The sequence below is a fragment of the Bidens hawaiensis genome, unplaced genomic scaffold (assembly GCF_021521415.1).
Source record: "Bidens hawaiensis isolate Kalapana, Puna unplaced genomic scaffold, B.hawaiensis_p1.1 tig00014729_1, whole genome shotgun sequence".
Classification (NCBI taxonomy): domain Eukaryota; kingdom Viridiplantae; phylum Streptophyta; class Magnoliopsida; order Asterales; family Asteraceae; genus Bidens; species Bidens hawaiensis.
The window spans coordinates 531,988-550,651 of NW_027492294.1; the positions used below are offsets into that span (position 1 = coordinate 531,988).

The 18,664-nt window shown below is 33.9% G+C and overlaps 1 protein-coding gene and 1 pseudogene across 2 annotated transcripts; one reads left to right on the forward strand and one right to left on the reverse strand.

The window, feature by feature from the left end:
* Positions 1-720: 720 nt before the first annotated feature.
* Positions 721-4,702, forward strand: LOC143547539 (violaxanthin de-epoxidase, chloroplastic). The gene is given in 6 exon segments (XM_077038941.1): positions 721-742; positions 1,724-2,012; positions 2,113-2,279; positions 2,394-2,490; positions 3,118-3,509; positions 4,087-4,702. Coding segments are annotated over 5 exon segments (1,452 nt in total). The 5' UTR covers positions 721-742; positions 1,724-1,751; the 3' UTR covers positions 4,622-4,702.
* A 1,063-nt stretch (positions 4,703-5,765) lies between these two features.
* On the reverse strand, positions 5,766-18,331 carry LOC143547532 (uncharacterized; annotated as a pseudogene). Its single transcript, XR_013137787.1, has 4 exons — positions 18,209-18,331; positions 6,325-7,318; positions 6,091-6,243; positions 5,766-6,003 (listed from the first exon to the last, which is right to left on the reverse strand). The product of XR_013137787.1 is annotated as an uncharacterized LOC143547532 (transcript).
* Between the last annotated feature and the right edge of the window lie 333 nt (positions 18,332-18,664).

Here is an 18,664-nt window from a genome sequence, read left to right on the forward strand (position 1 = left end):
TATAATATATATTACTTAACTGTTTTATCACAATTTCAAATAATTTTGTATTTAATATATTTGTATAATAACTATTGTTATTATACAAATATATTAAATACAAAATTATTTAAACAAAAAGCACGGTTAGGCTCGGAAGTCAGCTCAAACTTTTTTATAAAGTGAGATACAGTAAAAGCTTAAGCTTTGGGCTCGAGCGCGTTTATGCTCGAGTTTTAATGAACAAAACAATATCAAATTCCATATTTGATTAACTTGTTTCCCCCCAATAAAAAAAATGAGATGCAACCTTCATACACCATATTATAGTCCTGCACGACTTGTATAGAGTTATATGGGTCGTATAGGCCACGCATAACTGATAAGCGTATGAAATGGACAACTTTGTGCAACCTATACGACCCGTATAGATATTCAACATTTCATATTTTCATATAAACTTTATACAAACTGACTCAAATACAACTCGTATAGAACATAAGGAATACATGTTCAACATGAATTGTGAGACCTAGATACAAGATAGGATTGAGTTAAGTGAAGACCTCCCATTGATTCCAAGTGGTGACGTGGGCCTAAATATTACCCACCACAAATATTTTTGTCCCACTAATTTGGGATAAGAAGCCCTTCTATAACTATCTAATATCCTAACATATAAACCATACAGTACCCCCTTTTCAATCTTGCAATGTTTCAAACTTACCCAGATTATTTAAGCTTTCAGCACTTTGATTAACAGGTTACTTCTGTACAACTGCTGTTTCTTCAACATTTAATCATGATTTTGAGCACTGTAGCTTTTTTTTTTCCTTTTTTCTGAATTAGATTCAAGAATCTTGATTCTTGAAGTGGTTCTGCTCCCAGTGACAAAATGTTGCTTCTAGTTATATAGAAAATCAAAAATTTCATATTTTTCATCATTATGAAGCTGCAAACTTGTTCATTTTGATTCATAGTATGCTATATCTTGAATCTTTAATCATGGGTTTGAGAGTAATTAGAGTTTAAGCATTGCATTGATACATTGTAGCTTCATGTTTTTTTATTTTAGTTATTTTTTATTCTTAATGACAAATGTTGCATCTAATTATAAAGAAATTCAGAAAGTTCATATTTTTCACCATTCTGAAGTTGCAAAGTAGTGCATTTGATCATAAGCTGTTGTTTGCTCTATGAATTGTTGGTTCTTGAACATTTAAGTCATGAGTTTGAGAGTAATTAGGGATTTCTTGATTATTCTAGTATGACTGATTGATTGATTTTAATGTGAATTTGATTCAAGATTTCAAGAATTATGATTTATGAAGTAATTCTGCTCCCATTGACAAAATGTTTCATCTAGTCATAGTGAAAATTAAAAAGTTCATATTTTTCATAATCTTGAAGCTGCAAAGTAGCTCATTTGATCTAAAAAAATCTTTAAAAACATGTGTTTTTACTGATTATAAATGGATATCCCTAACTCTTGGAGAATATGGAATTATGACATTTTATCAAATCAAGAAATGGCCTATTTGATTTGATTTGATAAAATGGCATAATTATTTTCTTGTATATTTAAATATTGTGTCAAGAACATGGCCTATTTGATCATATTATTGTGCTTTCATATCCCTGTAATGACTAATGATCAATGAATGACTTAAAATGATAACCTTAAAGAACTTATGAAAAAAAAATTAAAATGTGATTTTTAACTTTTTATTAAACAATTTTTCAGGTTGCATTTGGAAGGCATCATACTAACTATGGCTCTTTCTTTACACACCGTATTTCTCTGCAAAGAAGAAACCGTTAATCTGTATGCCAAATCAGCATGTCACGAAAGGACCCACAGAATCGGATCAACTTCCTACAGTATAATAATGATGAAAGTTCGATCTAATTATGGATATTATAAGTGTCTCAAGTTGTTTAGATCTTATAAAATGAAGCGTTTGTCGGACTATCCGACTCCATTGTCACATTCCAAGGAAAAATCTCCAGTTTGTAGCAGCAATGCATTCGAGGTACTGTTTACTGTATAAGTAATCATTTTTTGCTGAAGTTAAATAATTGGGTATTTTGTTATTTACTATACTTATAAATTTGAAATCTTTATGTTTGAAGGAAATAGAAAGATTTGATCTTTAAAGGGGTGTGACTCTAATTCTTGAAAAGCAATGGAGGCAGTTCATACAATTGGCTATCGTATTGGTTTGCACATTTGTCGTTATTCCAAATGTTGATGCGGTTGATGCTCTAAAAACTTGTACTTGCTTACTCAAAGAATGCAGGTACTTTTGAAATTTTGTTGTAAATGCAAGTTTCATATGTTAGCGTTTGCAATTCCATATATTTGTAAAATTAAATGGTTTTGTTTGATTTGGCAATCTTCATTCTTGCTACAGGATTGAACTTGCGAAATGTATAGCAAACCCGTCTTGTGCAGCAAATGTTGCGTGTCTCCAAACTTGCAACAATAGACCCGATGAGACTGAATGTCAGGTAAATATTTTAACGTTTCATTTTTTTGTTATATGCATTTTTTTAATTTTATCAGAGGTGGCAATTTCCTACACAACCTGAACATGATACGAAAATAATTAGGTCTTGGATTGGCATACATAACTCATTTAAATAATGGGTTGTCTTCAGGCTGACTTGTTTAATTAAACAGGCCGACCCACTAGCCCATTTAAGGCCCGATTAACCAATTTTTATATAACCCGTTTGTCAGATTTAGATAGATGGGTTAAGCGGGTCGTGTTCGGGTTAAAGTTTAAATAATTCAACCCGCCAACATGAGACAATAGACACACTTAGTTATACTTAACTTGTACAACTTCCTAAATTGGTTTACCCAAATATATTGAAATAATACTTATTATTTGTTTTGTTAGAATAAATTATTGCATGATTATTTGTATTTTTTTGCAAATTATGCATACAACTTCCTCAATTGTTTTACCGTTAAGGTATTGGTAAATTGTTGCAATAGTATTCGTTTTGTTTCAATAAGTTTTCTATTAAGTTTATATATTCTATAAAAACATGGACAAATCCATCTTGTCAACTATAAATTATGCTTAAAAAGTCTTGATATTTACAGTGTCTTGATCTTCTTTTATGCAGATTAAATGTGGTGACTTATTTGAAAACAGCGTGGTGGATCAGTTTAACGAATGTGCGGTTTCACGCAAGAAATGTGTGCCACGTAAATCCGACGTGGGTGAATTTCCTGTCCCGGATCCAAGTGCGTTGGTCAAAAGCTTCAATATGAAAGATTTTAGTGGAAAGTGGTACATAACAAGTGGTTTAAATCCAACATTTGATATTTTTGATTGTCAATTGCACGAGTTCCACACGGAAGGTGATAAACTTGTAGGGAATTTGACGTGGCGCATAAAAACGCCAGATGGCGGATTCTTTACGCGGTCTGCTGTACAAACGTCTGTGCAAGATCCGAATCTTCCTGCAGCTCTTTATAATCATGACAATGAGTTTCTTCACTATCAAGATGACTGGTAATTAAGTTCATTCATTTATTGTTCTATGCGTGTGTAACGGATCAAACATGTACTTTTTGGCACGGGCCAGTTTGGGTTGACCCGGAAAATTTTTTGTTGATGTTTTTTTATTTTTTTAATATATTACTAGCATGTTATACTGCAAAAGTTTTATTAAAATAATGAACTAGCATTTCAAAAAACTGATTTAAGAGGTTTCTATACACTACAAATACACTTTTTGTGACTCTTGACCCGCCAACCCACCCGTTCTATACTTGTATTCTTTTTTTCCTTTTATGATTTTGTTTCAAAAATTAGAGGTGGAGATGGGTGGGCCGAGTAAAGGGTCAAAACAGGTAAATTTTGCACGGGTTATTTTGGGTTGACTCGAAAAAATTAAATAAAATAATAATCTAGTGTTTCGAATGAAATGATTTAGGAGGTTTTTATATGCCAAAAATACAGTTTTGTGCGACTCTTGACCCGTTTTATCCCTCTTTTTTATGCATTACCCTTTTCTTTTAAATATTTACGTTAACGGTCAAATGGGTCAAACTAGTCAACCTTCAAAAGTCAAAATTACACGTGACAGGTACATCTTATCTGCCCAAACAGACAACAAACCTGACGACTACATATTCGTATATTATCGAGGAAGAAACGACGCATGGGACGGGTACGGTGGGGCCGTGATCTACACACGAAGCTCAACGTTACCACAGTCCATAGTCCCACGTTTACAAGCCGCAGCTCAAAGCGTGGGCCGCAACTTTGACACATTTACAATCACTGACAACACATGCGGGCCTGAACCACCACTCGTGGAAAGACTCGAAAAGAAAGCGGAAGAGGGCGAGAAGTTTATAATAAAAGAAGCGGAAGAGGGCGAGAAGCTTATAATAAAAGAAGCGGAAGAAGTTGAGAAAGAAGTTGTTAAGGTTCGAGACACCGAAGTGAGCTTGTTTCAACGGTTACTCGATGGGTTTAAAGAACTGAAGCAAGATGAAGAATATTTTTTGAAAGAGTTGAGTAAAGAAGAGAAAGACATATTAAATGATCTTCAAATGGAAGCAACTGAAGTTGAAAAACTGTTTGGGCGGGCGTTACCGATTAGGAAATTAAGATAGATTTTTGGTGTTTGATTATGTGATATGAACATATATGTATATGTATATACAAAAATCCAATTTGAGGAAAGAAGTTATTTTTTTGAACTATATGAATATGTTTTCCAATAGTTTAGACTTGTTTTTGATGCTTAGAAACTTACAGTCTAAACTTTATACTGAGATTATCTTCTTTTACTCATTACAGGAAAATCCTCGCTTTCTTAACGAGCTTGTGTGACAACCCGCAATATCCGACAATTAAACACAATTACATTATATAAACGTCTTAAATTAAATGCATGTTTATATAATCCTTAAAAATCAACAAATATAGTTCATGCATCTCATACATGTTAGATTTAATCTATAACTAGAACTTTAACCCGTGCGCGTTGCAGCGCGTCAATAAGTGAAAATATTTGTTTATGTACATAAGTTTTATTTACATGAATTAAGAAAGTTGTTTACATCATTTCCGAAATTCATCATTTGCTCCTGAACGTGTTCCGCACAATATATGCCTTTGTAGTGTGACATATCTCCTTACCCCTCACCCCAACCTGTATTAAAAAAAAAGACTGCAGTAAAAAAGGGTATATAAAATAATTTCTTGTGTAAAAGTTGAAAGTTTAGTTATCGCTTTTCAGCAGTTTTGCCAAATTCTAATAAAATCCATAACTAAAGAAAGTAATGCTTCACTAATTCGATGTAACCTACTATGATATACAACACCATGTCCCAAACCGTTATTCTTTTTTTCTTTTAATTCTACAATAAATAACAATCATCCCTAAAGTTAACACCAAAATTAGTATCACTTTGTTCATTGATAGTCATCAAAAAACATGAATTTTAGAAAATTTATTCACAATCAACAATTGTATAACATACCATGATAATTACATTTTTCTTGTTCGGCATTTCAGCAAAGCATTTCATTGATGAAGACTCCACCAACGTTTCACAGAATGATACGCTGGATCTGCCACCTGTTTAGTATATAAAATGTCAAACAAGTAAAAAAAAATTAGCTTAAAAGGAAACGGGTTGAAAGTCCCCAAAATATAAATGAAACCATTAAATTTCACATTCATATTTGACAACCTAATTATTTACATAATAATAAATTTCGAAACTATATGTATTTTTGGTCAACCCAACCCGCACTAAAAAATTGCCCTTTTTGACACGAACCATATAACTTCACAATCTTGTTGATCTAATCAATGTCTGCGTTGAAGAACCATCATTGCATTTTGCAGCAATTCTCTAGCTTTCCTATCTGGCGAACACCCACTAGCCTCCATATCTTTATACACTATAGGCACCTTATCAAACTCCTTTGCTCTTATCAGAGCTTTCATAATAGTAGTGTAGGTAACCACATCTGGACTTACACCCTTCACAAGCAACCAAGAGTACAATTAGCATAAACAACTCCAATTTCTAAGATATTTTATGTGGTTTATAATAGCAAAAGGGCATACGCTTTCTTTTATGTGCTGATATACCGAGAGCGCCTCCAAGTGTCGTCCAGCAATGCCAAACGCATTGATCAATACATTAAGCATAATAAGATTTGGTTCGATTCCTTCACGTTCCATCAACTGGAGAACTTTAACAGTTTGCTCACACAAACCCTGTGTAACAAAGTCGCATCAAATGCCAAATGTATGTTACTTTCAAGCATTACAAGACAACATAAATACGAAAATACTTGCCAGCTGGGCATAGGCGTTTGCGAGCACACAATAGATTCTAGCTGACAATGATACCCCTTCAAGTTTTAATGTATTTATGCACTCTTCTGCATCTTTAAACCTCCCATACTGTCCATAAATATCAACCAAAACCGCAAAAATGAGCTCGCTTTGTCGATGGCCTCCATGTTTCAAACGGTCAAACGTTTTCCCCGATTACATCCCACTTCCCCTGTTCACCTAACCGACTAATGATGGTAACAAAGATACTCGGATCAGGATACAACCCTTGTGCTTGCATTTCACCAAACAGTTTAAGCGCATTTGTGAGATCACCATGCTTGCAATGCCACCGGATCAAAGAATTCCATGTACTGATATCTGGTGTAATCCTGTCTTGCAGCATTTTATCAAACACCTGGCGTGCGTCTCCTAACTCACCCGATTTCCCAAACGTGTCGATAATACTATTAAAAATCTTCTTATCAGGTAAAACTCCATTATTCCTAAGTTCCGCTACAACGTTGGTAGCCTTCTTCCACATTCCATTATCCCTATAAAGCTCAATAACCCTACTGTACACAAACGAATTCGGTTCAAACCCGTCTTTCCTCATATCAGCCACAACTTTCCAAGAGTCATTTAACCGTCCAGCACTGGCGTAACACCCGAGGAGAATCTCGTACGTTTCTCGATTCTTCAACGCACCCAAATCATTCATGGACTCCATAACACTCTCTGCAGGTCTTAAAAGGCCTCTTTTTAAAAACCCTTTGAGCAAGATATTATAAAGTTTCCGTCTTGGATGAAGCCCTAGGGCTACCATTTCTAGAAGAATTGCTTCGGCTTCCGAAGTCCTGCCGGCAGATGCGAGTGCTGTTAACAGACAAGTGTAGGAAGCATAAGTTAATCGAAACCCTAGGGCTTCTAATCGGGAAAGAAAGTCCATGGCTTTATCTATGTTTCCTGATTCACATAGTTGACGGATGTATCTGTTGGATAGCTTCGGAGAGAGCTTGTGTGGTGATCAATTGAAGGTGTGTTGTGAATTGCATTTGCTAAGTAGTTTAGTCTGTAGAAGTTTGGTGGAATTGAGAATTGGAATGGTTTAGGGTGAGTAATGAGTCCATGTTTAATGAAATAGGAATAGAATATGGTGTTTGAATGCAGGAAGTGCATGTTGAGCGTCGGATGCTATCGTCGGAGAGTTTGAAGTTAAAGAGGATTGGAACGGAATATGCGTTAAGACGATTATTCAACACGAATTCGAAAAATGATGCTACGGTACTAGAAGTAAACCGAAAAATGAATTTGTCGGATTAATGTGTTTAAAATAAAAACAAAACAAAAAATTATAATGACATTCATGTAGCTTATTGTATAATAATAACATATTTAAAATAATGTTTATTCGATCGGTAAAACTCGGGTGTTGGTAAAACCCAAGCGTTGCAATGGAGAGTCAACACGTATTTGATTGATATCGGTTACGCGTGTAATGATGCTAGAATTAAACTAAAAATACCTGTTTTAACCGGCAAACCAATTTTAAACCCGATATATTTTTTATGTTTTGCAGCCTATACTTTTTAGAAATTACTTTTAACCTAACAATTAAAACCGAAACCAGTATACTGAGAACGTCAATCGTGAACTTGGTGCATGCAAGACCCTGATTTCATAAAAAAATCTTGTCTGAAAATCGAGTGATTCTGTATTGTTTTTTTTTTTATTATGGATTAACTTTTGGATTATTTCTTATTACAGAATCATGTACTTTTTGGTTATTTTTTGAGTTTGAAGTTGAATTTGTATGAAATTACAGGGTGAACCTCCCGATACAACCCCATTAAAACCATTTCTTAGCTGAATTAGATACGACTTAAAAACCGGTTTTGAAAACATTGGCTCCCGAAGAAGCTTGGTTGGATTAAATGGGGCGGAATGAAAAAGGTAGCTTTAACATTAACAAATATGTGCTTCTTTTCTTTGGCAGAAGCCACTTATCTAATCAAATGGGTATTGCCACTTAAGATTTGACGAAACCATATACAAATATAAAAGTTAAAGAGAAAATATTATAACAGGTTTTCTATTTACTTCACAAATACTAGTAAAAGTAGGAGTAAACAAACAACACCTGAGGATCAAATCTGCAGCAAACTTTAACAATCGACAGGTTTAAACTTTAACAGTCGGATGAGGCATGGGAGAGTGAGAGTTGTTTTGAAATGAAAAACAGAGTTAGTTAGTTAGTTAGTTAGGGTTTGAAGCAAATAATATCAAATGACAAAATCTATCTGGGCTTTGATTTGAAGCCCACGAGCCCATGATCTAATTTAATAATTCAACCTGCTTTTATTTTAGGTTTATAGTTAATCTCATGTAAATATATATGTTTAAAATATTGAGTTGGCCTAAAGCTTTACAAAAGCTTATTTGAGTTCATTTGCATGAATATTAAGAGTTAAAACTGGTTAGCTGAACCGATCTGAAAATCAAACCGATTATATAGAAACTGGTTTGGAACCAATTGAAATCGTAGGTTCAAAACTGGTTTGTAATTTTCTCCATCAAAACCGGTTAGCCGAACCGAAATTGGCCAAAACCGAGCAAAAACCAGTCAAAACCCGAACCAAAACTGATCGTAACCTGGCCAAGAAACCGGTTTCAACCCGAACAAAAACCAATCATATACCGGTTTTGAGTTTGGTTGACCAAACCGAACCGGTTTCAAACCAAGCTGGTTTTGAGTTTTAAACCGATTTGTACACCTCTAGTGACGAGTGTTGGTGTCGGCGAATGTGGCAAAGGGGACGATGAGGTTGCGGAGGATGCGGAGCGTCATCGATGGTTGATGGTGGTGGTGTTGGCGTCAGTGATGGAAGCGATGGTGGTGGAAACATGACCACTAGGGGTAGGCGGGTAGGGGTGCTGACACTGGCGTAATTGTTGGTAGTGGTAATGCCAACTTCCAACGGTGGTGGCGACAACAACTAGTAGGTGGTGATGACAAATATAATAAAATAATAATAATCATGAATGTTGTTGGACCATTTGAACCCATTTTAAGTTAGCAAGCATTATAAAAGTAATATAATGTAGTGTTGACATGAAATGGTGTTATTGATTTTTTTAAGTACTTAGGGGGTGTTTGGTAGAGGGATTTGATTAGGGAGAATTGGAATTAGAAATATTTATTTTGTTTGTTTTTCACTTTTCATTTCTATTTCTTTAAAACTAGAGAATTCCATTTCTCTTTAAAACAAAGAGAAATCCATTTCTCAGCAGCCTCCTCATAGCATGTCACCACCTCGTCTCCGGCCACCACCCCGTCTCCGGCCACCACCTCGTCTTCGGCCGCCACCTCGTCTCCAAGTCTGCAACCGCCACCTCGTCTCCAAGTCTGCAACCGCCACCTCGTCTCCAAGTCTGCAACCACCACCCCGTCTCCGCCGTTCGCAGTGGTGAACACAGAGATGGTAACCGGTTGTAGGTTGCAGGTGGTACGGGTGAACGGAGATTAGGGTTTCAAGTGGTGGTTCGTGGTAGGTTAGGGTTTTCAGATGGTCGGGTGATTTTGGTCGCAGGTGGGTGACAGTGGTGGTGGAAATCGGCGGTGGTCGCAGGTGGCTTCTGATTATCATCATCATCATCGCCACCACAACCACCACCACAAAATCTCCAAAGAGGCAGTGATGACAGATCTGAGCCTCCTTTTTCTATATCTTATGTTCCAAAAATTTGAATCTTTTTTAATTTCTTGTGTACTGTGGTTGAAGAAGGGGATTTGGTGGCGGCAGCCGGTGGTGGTGGGCTGTGGTTGAAGAAAGGGCTGTGGTGGTGGTGCTGGTGGTGTGGGGCTGTGGTGGTGGGGCTGCGGTGGTGAGTGGTGTCAGGTTGGGTGGAGGTGGGGTTGGGTATGGAAGAGTTCTCTGTTTATTTTCTCGTGTACCAAACAAGAGAAATGATTCTCATTCTCCATACCAATTCTCTTTCTCTACAATTCCATTTCCATTTCTATTTTCTCTCCTTTTCCATTCTCTGTACCAAACACCCCCTTATAGTTTTGAAACATTCTTCATAACTTAATAACTAAAATATCAATTAAAAGTTATACATGCTAATTCCGACCAGACCCAAAACCTGTTATAATGCTAAGTGGTCAACGAACCAACAATCACGGTACGATGACATGTTCCTTGTAGGCACCTATAACCCTGGTACTTTGAATAAATAGCTTTCAAAGTTATGATGACCCACCATGTTATGCGTTAGCTTTGAGTTCACCTTTTGGACAGCTTTTCATCTTTTCAAACATGCACATATAATTGTAGCCAATTTAGACGGTCTCAAGGTCCTTTCTTAAAATGGCTAACATACGTTACACATGATATGTTGTGCCTTATAATAATATCTTGATACTTGATACTGATTTTTATCTGTCATATAATTTTCTTTATAAAAATCGTGACGATCATACATAGGATAGAATCTTAGTAAATGCATGTTTTTTAAATTATTATAAAACAATCATAAGATCTCCATCCCATCTAATATTGGTTGAATTAGACCATGTTTAGGGGGCTTTAAATCAAAACCACTAGCCACTAGGCACCAGGGATGAGCAGATTCGAGATCGAACCGGTACCGTTGGTACCAAATCAATACCAAGTTTTGAGTTTTCGGTAGCGTTACGGTACCGGTATTTTCCAAATTTTTGCATTCAATACCGGTACCGAACTGAATATTTCGGTACCAATACAAAAAATTGATGATTATTGGTATCAATATATCGGTATCGATCTCATCCCTACTTGCCACATCATCAAAAAAGATATAAAATGCTACCCTGTGGCCGGCAATGAGGGGAGCCAAGGGCACCTTTGTGAGAGTGTTAGCGAGCGAGAGTGCAAAATTGTGGTTGTGGACCGCCTTGATTAGCCAGTGAGAACTCTCCATTTGGAGAAGGCGTCAATACCGTTATACACGCACAACCTTAATAATTAATTTAAAAAAAAAAAAACTATATGTTGATAACAAAGCACATTTAAAAGCATTTCCGAACCTAAAATGAAATTCAAGTTTAAGGTTGCTTTCTTAAAAGAATACTTCTACTTTATAATAATAATAATAATAATAATAATAATAATAATAATAATAAGTTTGTACCTGTTGGAGTAATATATTATAATAAAAATAAATAAATAATAATTTTACGGTTATTACTTATTATTATTATTATTATTATTATTATTATTATTATTATAAAAAACTAAAATTTGGAGGGTCTAAAGTAGAACATATATGGTTAACAAGCTAGTACTATATATGTATATACGTTGACAGACCCATAAACAACGGGGTCATGATTTTTCGTATCGACATATAGTTTTTACACGCTATTATATTTATGTGCATTAGTATATGTGATTTAAGCTTTATTTTATCTTACCAGTTTTTGCCTTTTTAAGTCTTTATAGTCTGTATATGAGGAAAGAGAGTTGTCATTTTCATCATTGCCATACATCCATACGCAAACAATTGTTTATGTGTGCATGATCACTATAATTACATTTAGATTCATCATTTTTTCCATTATACAAATTATCCATCAAATTAATGATATCCTTTTTTTACCCAATAAAAGTGTATTTGTATAACTTGGATGCAGATCAATACATTATGATCAATGGCGGATCCAGAAAATTTTTCGAGTGGGTTCACTCGTTTTAGATGCTCTAATTTCACAGGACCGGATATAAAAATTTTCGGGTCGGTTCGACGGTTCGGCTTGGGTCGGGTAAGGTTCATCACACAATAAAATTACGATACAATAGTAAAAAAACATCTTTAGAAATGAAAAAACAAAAATAAAATCATGTTGATACCTCTTGGCAAACTTTGACAAGTTTAGTTTATTAATTATATACACTAAAATTGTGGCTATCCATTGCTATTGCATCTCTGAACAAGTGGTAATGACCCTTTACTAACACGGTTGCAGTGTGCATTTCTAAAAATATATACAAACTAAATTCTGCAGTAATGATTTAAATCCTCTATGTTGCAGTGTGCGTTTCTGAAAATATATATACAAACTAAATTCTGCAGTAATGACTTAAGTCCTATATAGTTATCATTTCAGCTATATATCTTTAAAAAAATAGAAAACATGCTAAGGAAGAGATTAGAACCTAGGTTTCTACAATTACAAAGCAAAGATAGAACCAACAGAGCATTTGATCTTTTTGTTTATGGGTTCACTCTATATTTATTTATGGGTTCACTACAACTTTTTATGTAAACGTTCTACTAAAAATCCGAAACTCAGTGGGTTCACGTGAACCCGGTACCTATAACGTAGATCCGCCCCTGATTATGATCATGTTAAGATACAGTCATGCAACAATAAATGAAAGTGGCATTAATACAGAACTCAAAATTCGATTTAAAATAACAAATTCAAATTTAATTTGAATAACTTTTTCATGCTAAACAACTTCCAATTTATATTGATACAAACATAGATTATGTAACACTTTGTTTTCAAACAATTTTTATGTAGTTTTATCAAGCTAAATCCTTTGAATTATGGTTTTACAAACAACATCTTGGGGAGATATGTACACACTTGTCCATGTACAACTTTTTTTACACACTTTAGCTAACAAGTGAAGTGAAAACACAAAATTTTAATTTAAACAAAGCAAAATCGTCTTCTTATAATAATAAGTGACAACATATTAAGTATGTGATCCATATGCACAAGTATAAACCACAATTTACTAGTTTAATTTTTTGTATTGTTACTATATTAGTCATGTTATTATCCAAACTAATAACTTTTTGGTTTCATAATATATTCATATTACATGGCACTCTTAATATGTTTTTTTTTACCTTTTAGAAATATAGATACGGGACCGACCACTTTATACATTCATTGTAAGCATGTATCCAATAGTGCTTTCACTACTTGATTGACGACAAAAACTAGTAAAAGAACAAATCAATTGTAACTTGTCCAACAATCTTGTAAAAACAACCTATTTTACATGTAAAAATATAAAGACAATCAGCCAACCATAATTTACACTTATTATGTCTCTCACACACCCTTACCCAATCAAGATCAACATACATACACCTAACTTTATTTTACAACAAATATTTGTCAACAACACAGTGGCGATGTGCAAACGAACAACACGCTAAACACAAAATAATCTCACGCAGAAAATAAGAAAAGTAAAAAACATGACAAATTAATATGGTTCAGCCAAGGTGGCATACATTCAGGGTTACAACTAGAGTTTATTTATATCAACTCAAAGTGTAAATATTACAATAACATTACAATAACAATAATAGTATCATTCCCACTTTGATAGGATGATAAGATGATTTATGTGTGAATTTGATGGTTAAGGGTTTAATCCACATAATGTACAATAATATTTAGTTGTGAAGAAAAAACAATTACAATAATAGTGCAGAAATAAAGATAGACGATTAATAACTTAATCAACACTATAACAAAATATGAGCCTTTAATAGACTAGGGTTAAATCCTTCATGCTCGATCTTGTCGACCCAAAACCGTCAACGCAAAACCGAAACCCAAAAATCTTTTTTAATTCCTAACAATTACTTATGTGGCTAGATTTTGATTATAGATTTTTGAATACAAATATTATATGGATTAGATTTACTTAAAAAGGAATAGTTATTTAATGTCAAAAGGATACAAAGGAGGATTTCACACAACCTTTATATATATGAAAGTATATATAACACATATTATTTGTTAATTGTTTTTGTTTGCAACTATGTCAACAAATACCCCAAAATTATGGAGACAAAGAGGAGAGAGAGTCACATGTAAAATGACTTATGTAATCATTAGAACCAATTAGATTGGTTGAATGTTACCTACCGTTTGCTCCACCAAACATTAATAAAACATATTAATTTCACATCCAAAGTTGTTAATTGGACATTACATCATATTATTATAGTAGGATAGAGCCCGTGTAACATACGGATGGTTAAAAAAATAAAAAACCGAGTCACATGATATAACATATCTAAAAGGGTTTGTGTCGCATATTGTGTTTAGAAGAAGAGATGATAAAATAAGAAGCTGCTCACATAACATCTACGTGACATCCTACGTAGAAGCCCTAGAATGATGTCATGTGAAAAAATCATCTTGCTTCAATATTAGATTATACACTTTTGACTCGTAAACCCGTAATACATCTGTCAAAAAAATTCAGCAAATTGATCAAACTATTGAAATAAGTTATTATTTCTTCGGTAATAATTAACTTGAAGTAATTAGAAATTGTTAATAATATAATTTAAAAAAAATCATAATTGGTTTAATTGAGGTAATTAATAAATACTAAATGTTAATAAAATGTGGATGACATATTTGAAGGACATTTAGAAAACATGTATCGTTTTAATATATTAGTTAGATTAGATTAACCCCACCTTTATTCTGTTGTAGTAGCCTCAAATCGATATATTTTGCATTGGTGGTAGGAGGTTTAGGTTTTTCAGGGAAACCTAAGTTCGATAATCACTTATGCTACTTTTAGTGGATTAAGGTAATGAAAGATTTGAGATAGACGTATGTTACGTACCGAGCTCACCTTGGGTTTTGTCCCACCATATACCGTATGTTACGTCAGAGAATTCTGCTCTTATAGCGGCACCGGTGGCAATCGGCGGTATGGTTTTCCAGGAGAGCACTCAAGCCAGACTCTGAAACCAGTGTGGGCCAGATTAATATAACATAGTCTGACCATAATGGGACAATAACGTTTTTCAATTCTAGAAGTACGACAGACTAAACACAAGAAACTCGTCATTAAAAAAAAGCAGCTTCAGCATGGTTAGTTCTAAGTAACAAATAGTACCTTTGTAATAGAAGAGACTTGAGGGACCATTAGGAAACTAAATCAGCTTTATGTTGGTCCCCTATTTATTATGCTTTTTTGTGAAAGAAGAATCGACACAAACGCACTTGAGTTCGATGAACTTTTAAACGTCCAGCTTGCAATGTTTAACATCCCAAATTTAGCATGTTGGGTTTTGGATTAATATATATTCATTGAACTATAAATTCGGATGGCCGGGGGGTAAGCTGGTCATTAACGCCCAGTTTCATCAATGCGTATATTAAAAGTTTTTGGCCGTGCAATAATAAAGTATCTATACCGTAACAAATAAATGTCTATAAAAATGTCATATTATCAAAACACACATGTTAAGTAACATGTAACACATATAAAACGTTAAGGGGCCAATAGCCGAATTACTTTAGCGAAGCTCTAAATCTAAAATGATTTAAGATTTATGTAGAAGACTTATAAATTTTTGACATAAAAAATTGTATGAACATGAAGACTAAAGTTTTTTAACTATTGACTTATCGAGGATACTTTTATGAGCACAAGACTAGACTTTTAATTTAAGCATAATTTCTAGGTCTCTTTTGAGAAATATTAAAGTATGATTAAAGTTGATATATTAATTATATAGAAAAAGGTGGTGTTATATTAATAACATAAAATATTTAATCAACTTGGGTATATAAATAATTTATAAAGTTATAAAGAAATCAACACAAGATGTTGACAATAGAAATATATGTCATTTTCGCATGTTCTTTTATAAAAATAATTGTTTAACCAAACATAAATTATTTGACTAGCCATCATAACTTGTTCTCCCCATTCATTCGACACTTTGCCATGACACATATATACGTGAATATCTTTGATAATTATAAATTTATAAATTTAAATGTAAGCTAATTGTTGTTGCCATCAAAACATATCGATTTTAGAGCATTATTTAAGTGTTTCAATGCATAGCATCAAGTATGCTTAAAATGTAACTTTTATATACTTTGCGTTATGTGTTTACTATTAATTTTTAATAAATTAAGCCCGACAAATATAGGTTCTAGTTTTTTTATATTATGTGAATTTTTACAGTGCTAAAAGTATATAAAACCCAGCTTTCTTTAGATCATGCGAATTTTAATAACGCTAAATATTATAGTAAGTCCATGATTACATGCATAGGCATATGATAATGATGCCCCACAGAAAATTAGTAGCTCCTACATTACCCATAGTTAAGAAAATATAATAAACTAGAAGGCATAAACATAACAATACAAGACTATCAAAAAGAGGCAATAATTGTGAAGCACAAGCAAATGAAACCATGTGAATATAGCAATAGCAATGTCGATATCAATAAGATTATAACAATAAACGAATAAGACTAGTTATCGAAACAACAAAGAAACAAAGTCCAACGGCACAGGCTATGCAATATATGATCTCGAAAGGAATCAATGTTCGGTAAATCCCTTAAAAATGGAAAGAGCGTATATGCATACACACATGCATTAGAGAAAATATATGTATTCTTAGCAAGTAATAGATGCTTGCACAATAGGTTAAGGATCAAAAGTCTATTAATAGTTCATTTTTGTTTACCCTTGTTTTGGTTTATAATATACGCAAAGTTGGCACTAGTATTGGTCTTTTTTTTTCTTTTTTTTTAATCTTCTTAATGTAATATACTTAACTAGTTGCTTTAAATATACATGTTACAGTGGAAACTTGGTCAATATTGGTACGTTTCATATCATATTTCTCGTGTAGCCGGGGAAGCATCAACTTTAACCTTGATCCACCTCAGCATTGCTCGCGTCTCCTTTCATACTAGTGACTGTATTTTTTATCTAGCATGCTTGTAATAATGCCATAAATTGAATTGAAACAACATAAATGCAAGTTAGGGACATACAAGTTATTTCTCTTATCAATGTGAGTAAAAATTATCATTTTGAATTGTTACCGATCAATACTTATCGTTTGAAATATTAAAAAACATGTCATCAACTTACAAGCCATATGATATGGCGAAATATGTTCGCACAACCCATATGACTTTGTTAATGTCAGATAAATCATTTCCATGTCAGTTAGACATATCATACCGCCCCATATAATTTGACATACACCACGTCATCCAATCTGTATGACATTCTCAACTGTAATGCGATTCATAAGACCATCTTCTACATGCCATATGACTAGACGAGCTATATATCACATTGTGTATATTTCACACAGCGAAATGCTATTAAAACCCATAAAGGTATAAAAATAATAATATTATATTTTACCAAACGAGTAGCAATAAGAAATAAACAAGTTATAGTTATGGTGGACCAATTACCAAGATCAGACCAGACCAGCTTCAGTTTTTTTCAAGAACGACGATTTTCTTATGTGTCAGGTCATCGCACTCCTCAAATTTGGAGAGCCCGTCGCACCACTTTGACCGGACTATGTTCTTTTAATCGGGCCCACGCTGGCTTCAAAGTTTGACTTAAGCGTTCCCTCGGGAAACCATACTGCTGACTGTCACTTGACAATCGTTGTGCCACCACAAGAGCAAAACTCTCAGGCTTAACACACGGTGGTACGAAAACCCGGGTGGCTCGAGGTTCGAACTGATAACCTCACAAGACCTAGCTCAAATCCTTCATTGCCAATATTCACCAGAAATAACACAAAAAAAAAAATCAAACTCGAGTCTTCCACTACAGACTCAAATCTTCCTACCACTAGACTAAACGGGAATAAGTGAATAAGAACCAACGTTATTAAAATCCAAAAAGGTATAAAAATAATAATATTATTTTACCAAACGAGTAGCAGTAAAAAATAAACAAGTTTTAGTTATGGTGGACCAAGTATGTATGCTACCAGGACCAGACCAGACCAGCTTCAGCTTTTCCTTTTCAGTACTAATTTCATTTTTTGCTTTTAAAAAAGCATAATAATAATAATAATAATAATAATACTTGATGCTTCACACCTTCTTCCTCTTTAGGATTCTTCTTCTTCCTCATATTCTTTCTCTCTCTAGAACCACAACCACTTTTACCTCCATTTTTCACACACGCATTCTGTAAGTACTTACACATCTCCTGATACTACGCAATTTGTTTGCTAATTAGCGATCATGATCTTCGTTTTACGAAGAATTAGGGTTATACTGTTCGCTCATCGTGTTTTTGCTTACTTTAGGTTCAAATTTGTGCATTGGTGCAGTTAGTTGTTATAATGTGGTTGAATATAACAAATTTGATTTCAACCTCTTCAACCTCGCCTCGTATATTATTTCATAATTAAATTATATACGGTTTTATAATTATTTTATATGTTTTGAGAAAAAAATTAAATGAGACTGGCTAGCTAGGCTCGAGCTCGTGTAGTACCTTAAACGAGCCGGAGCTCGGTTACGTAGTGTGAAAATA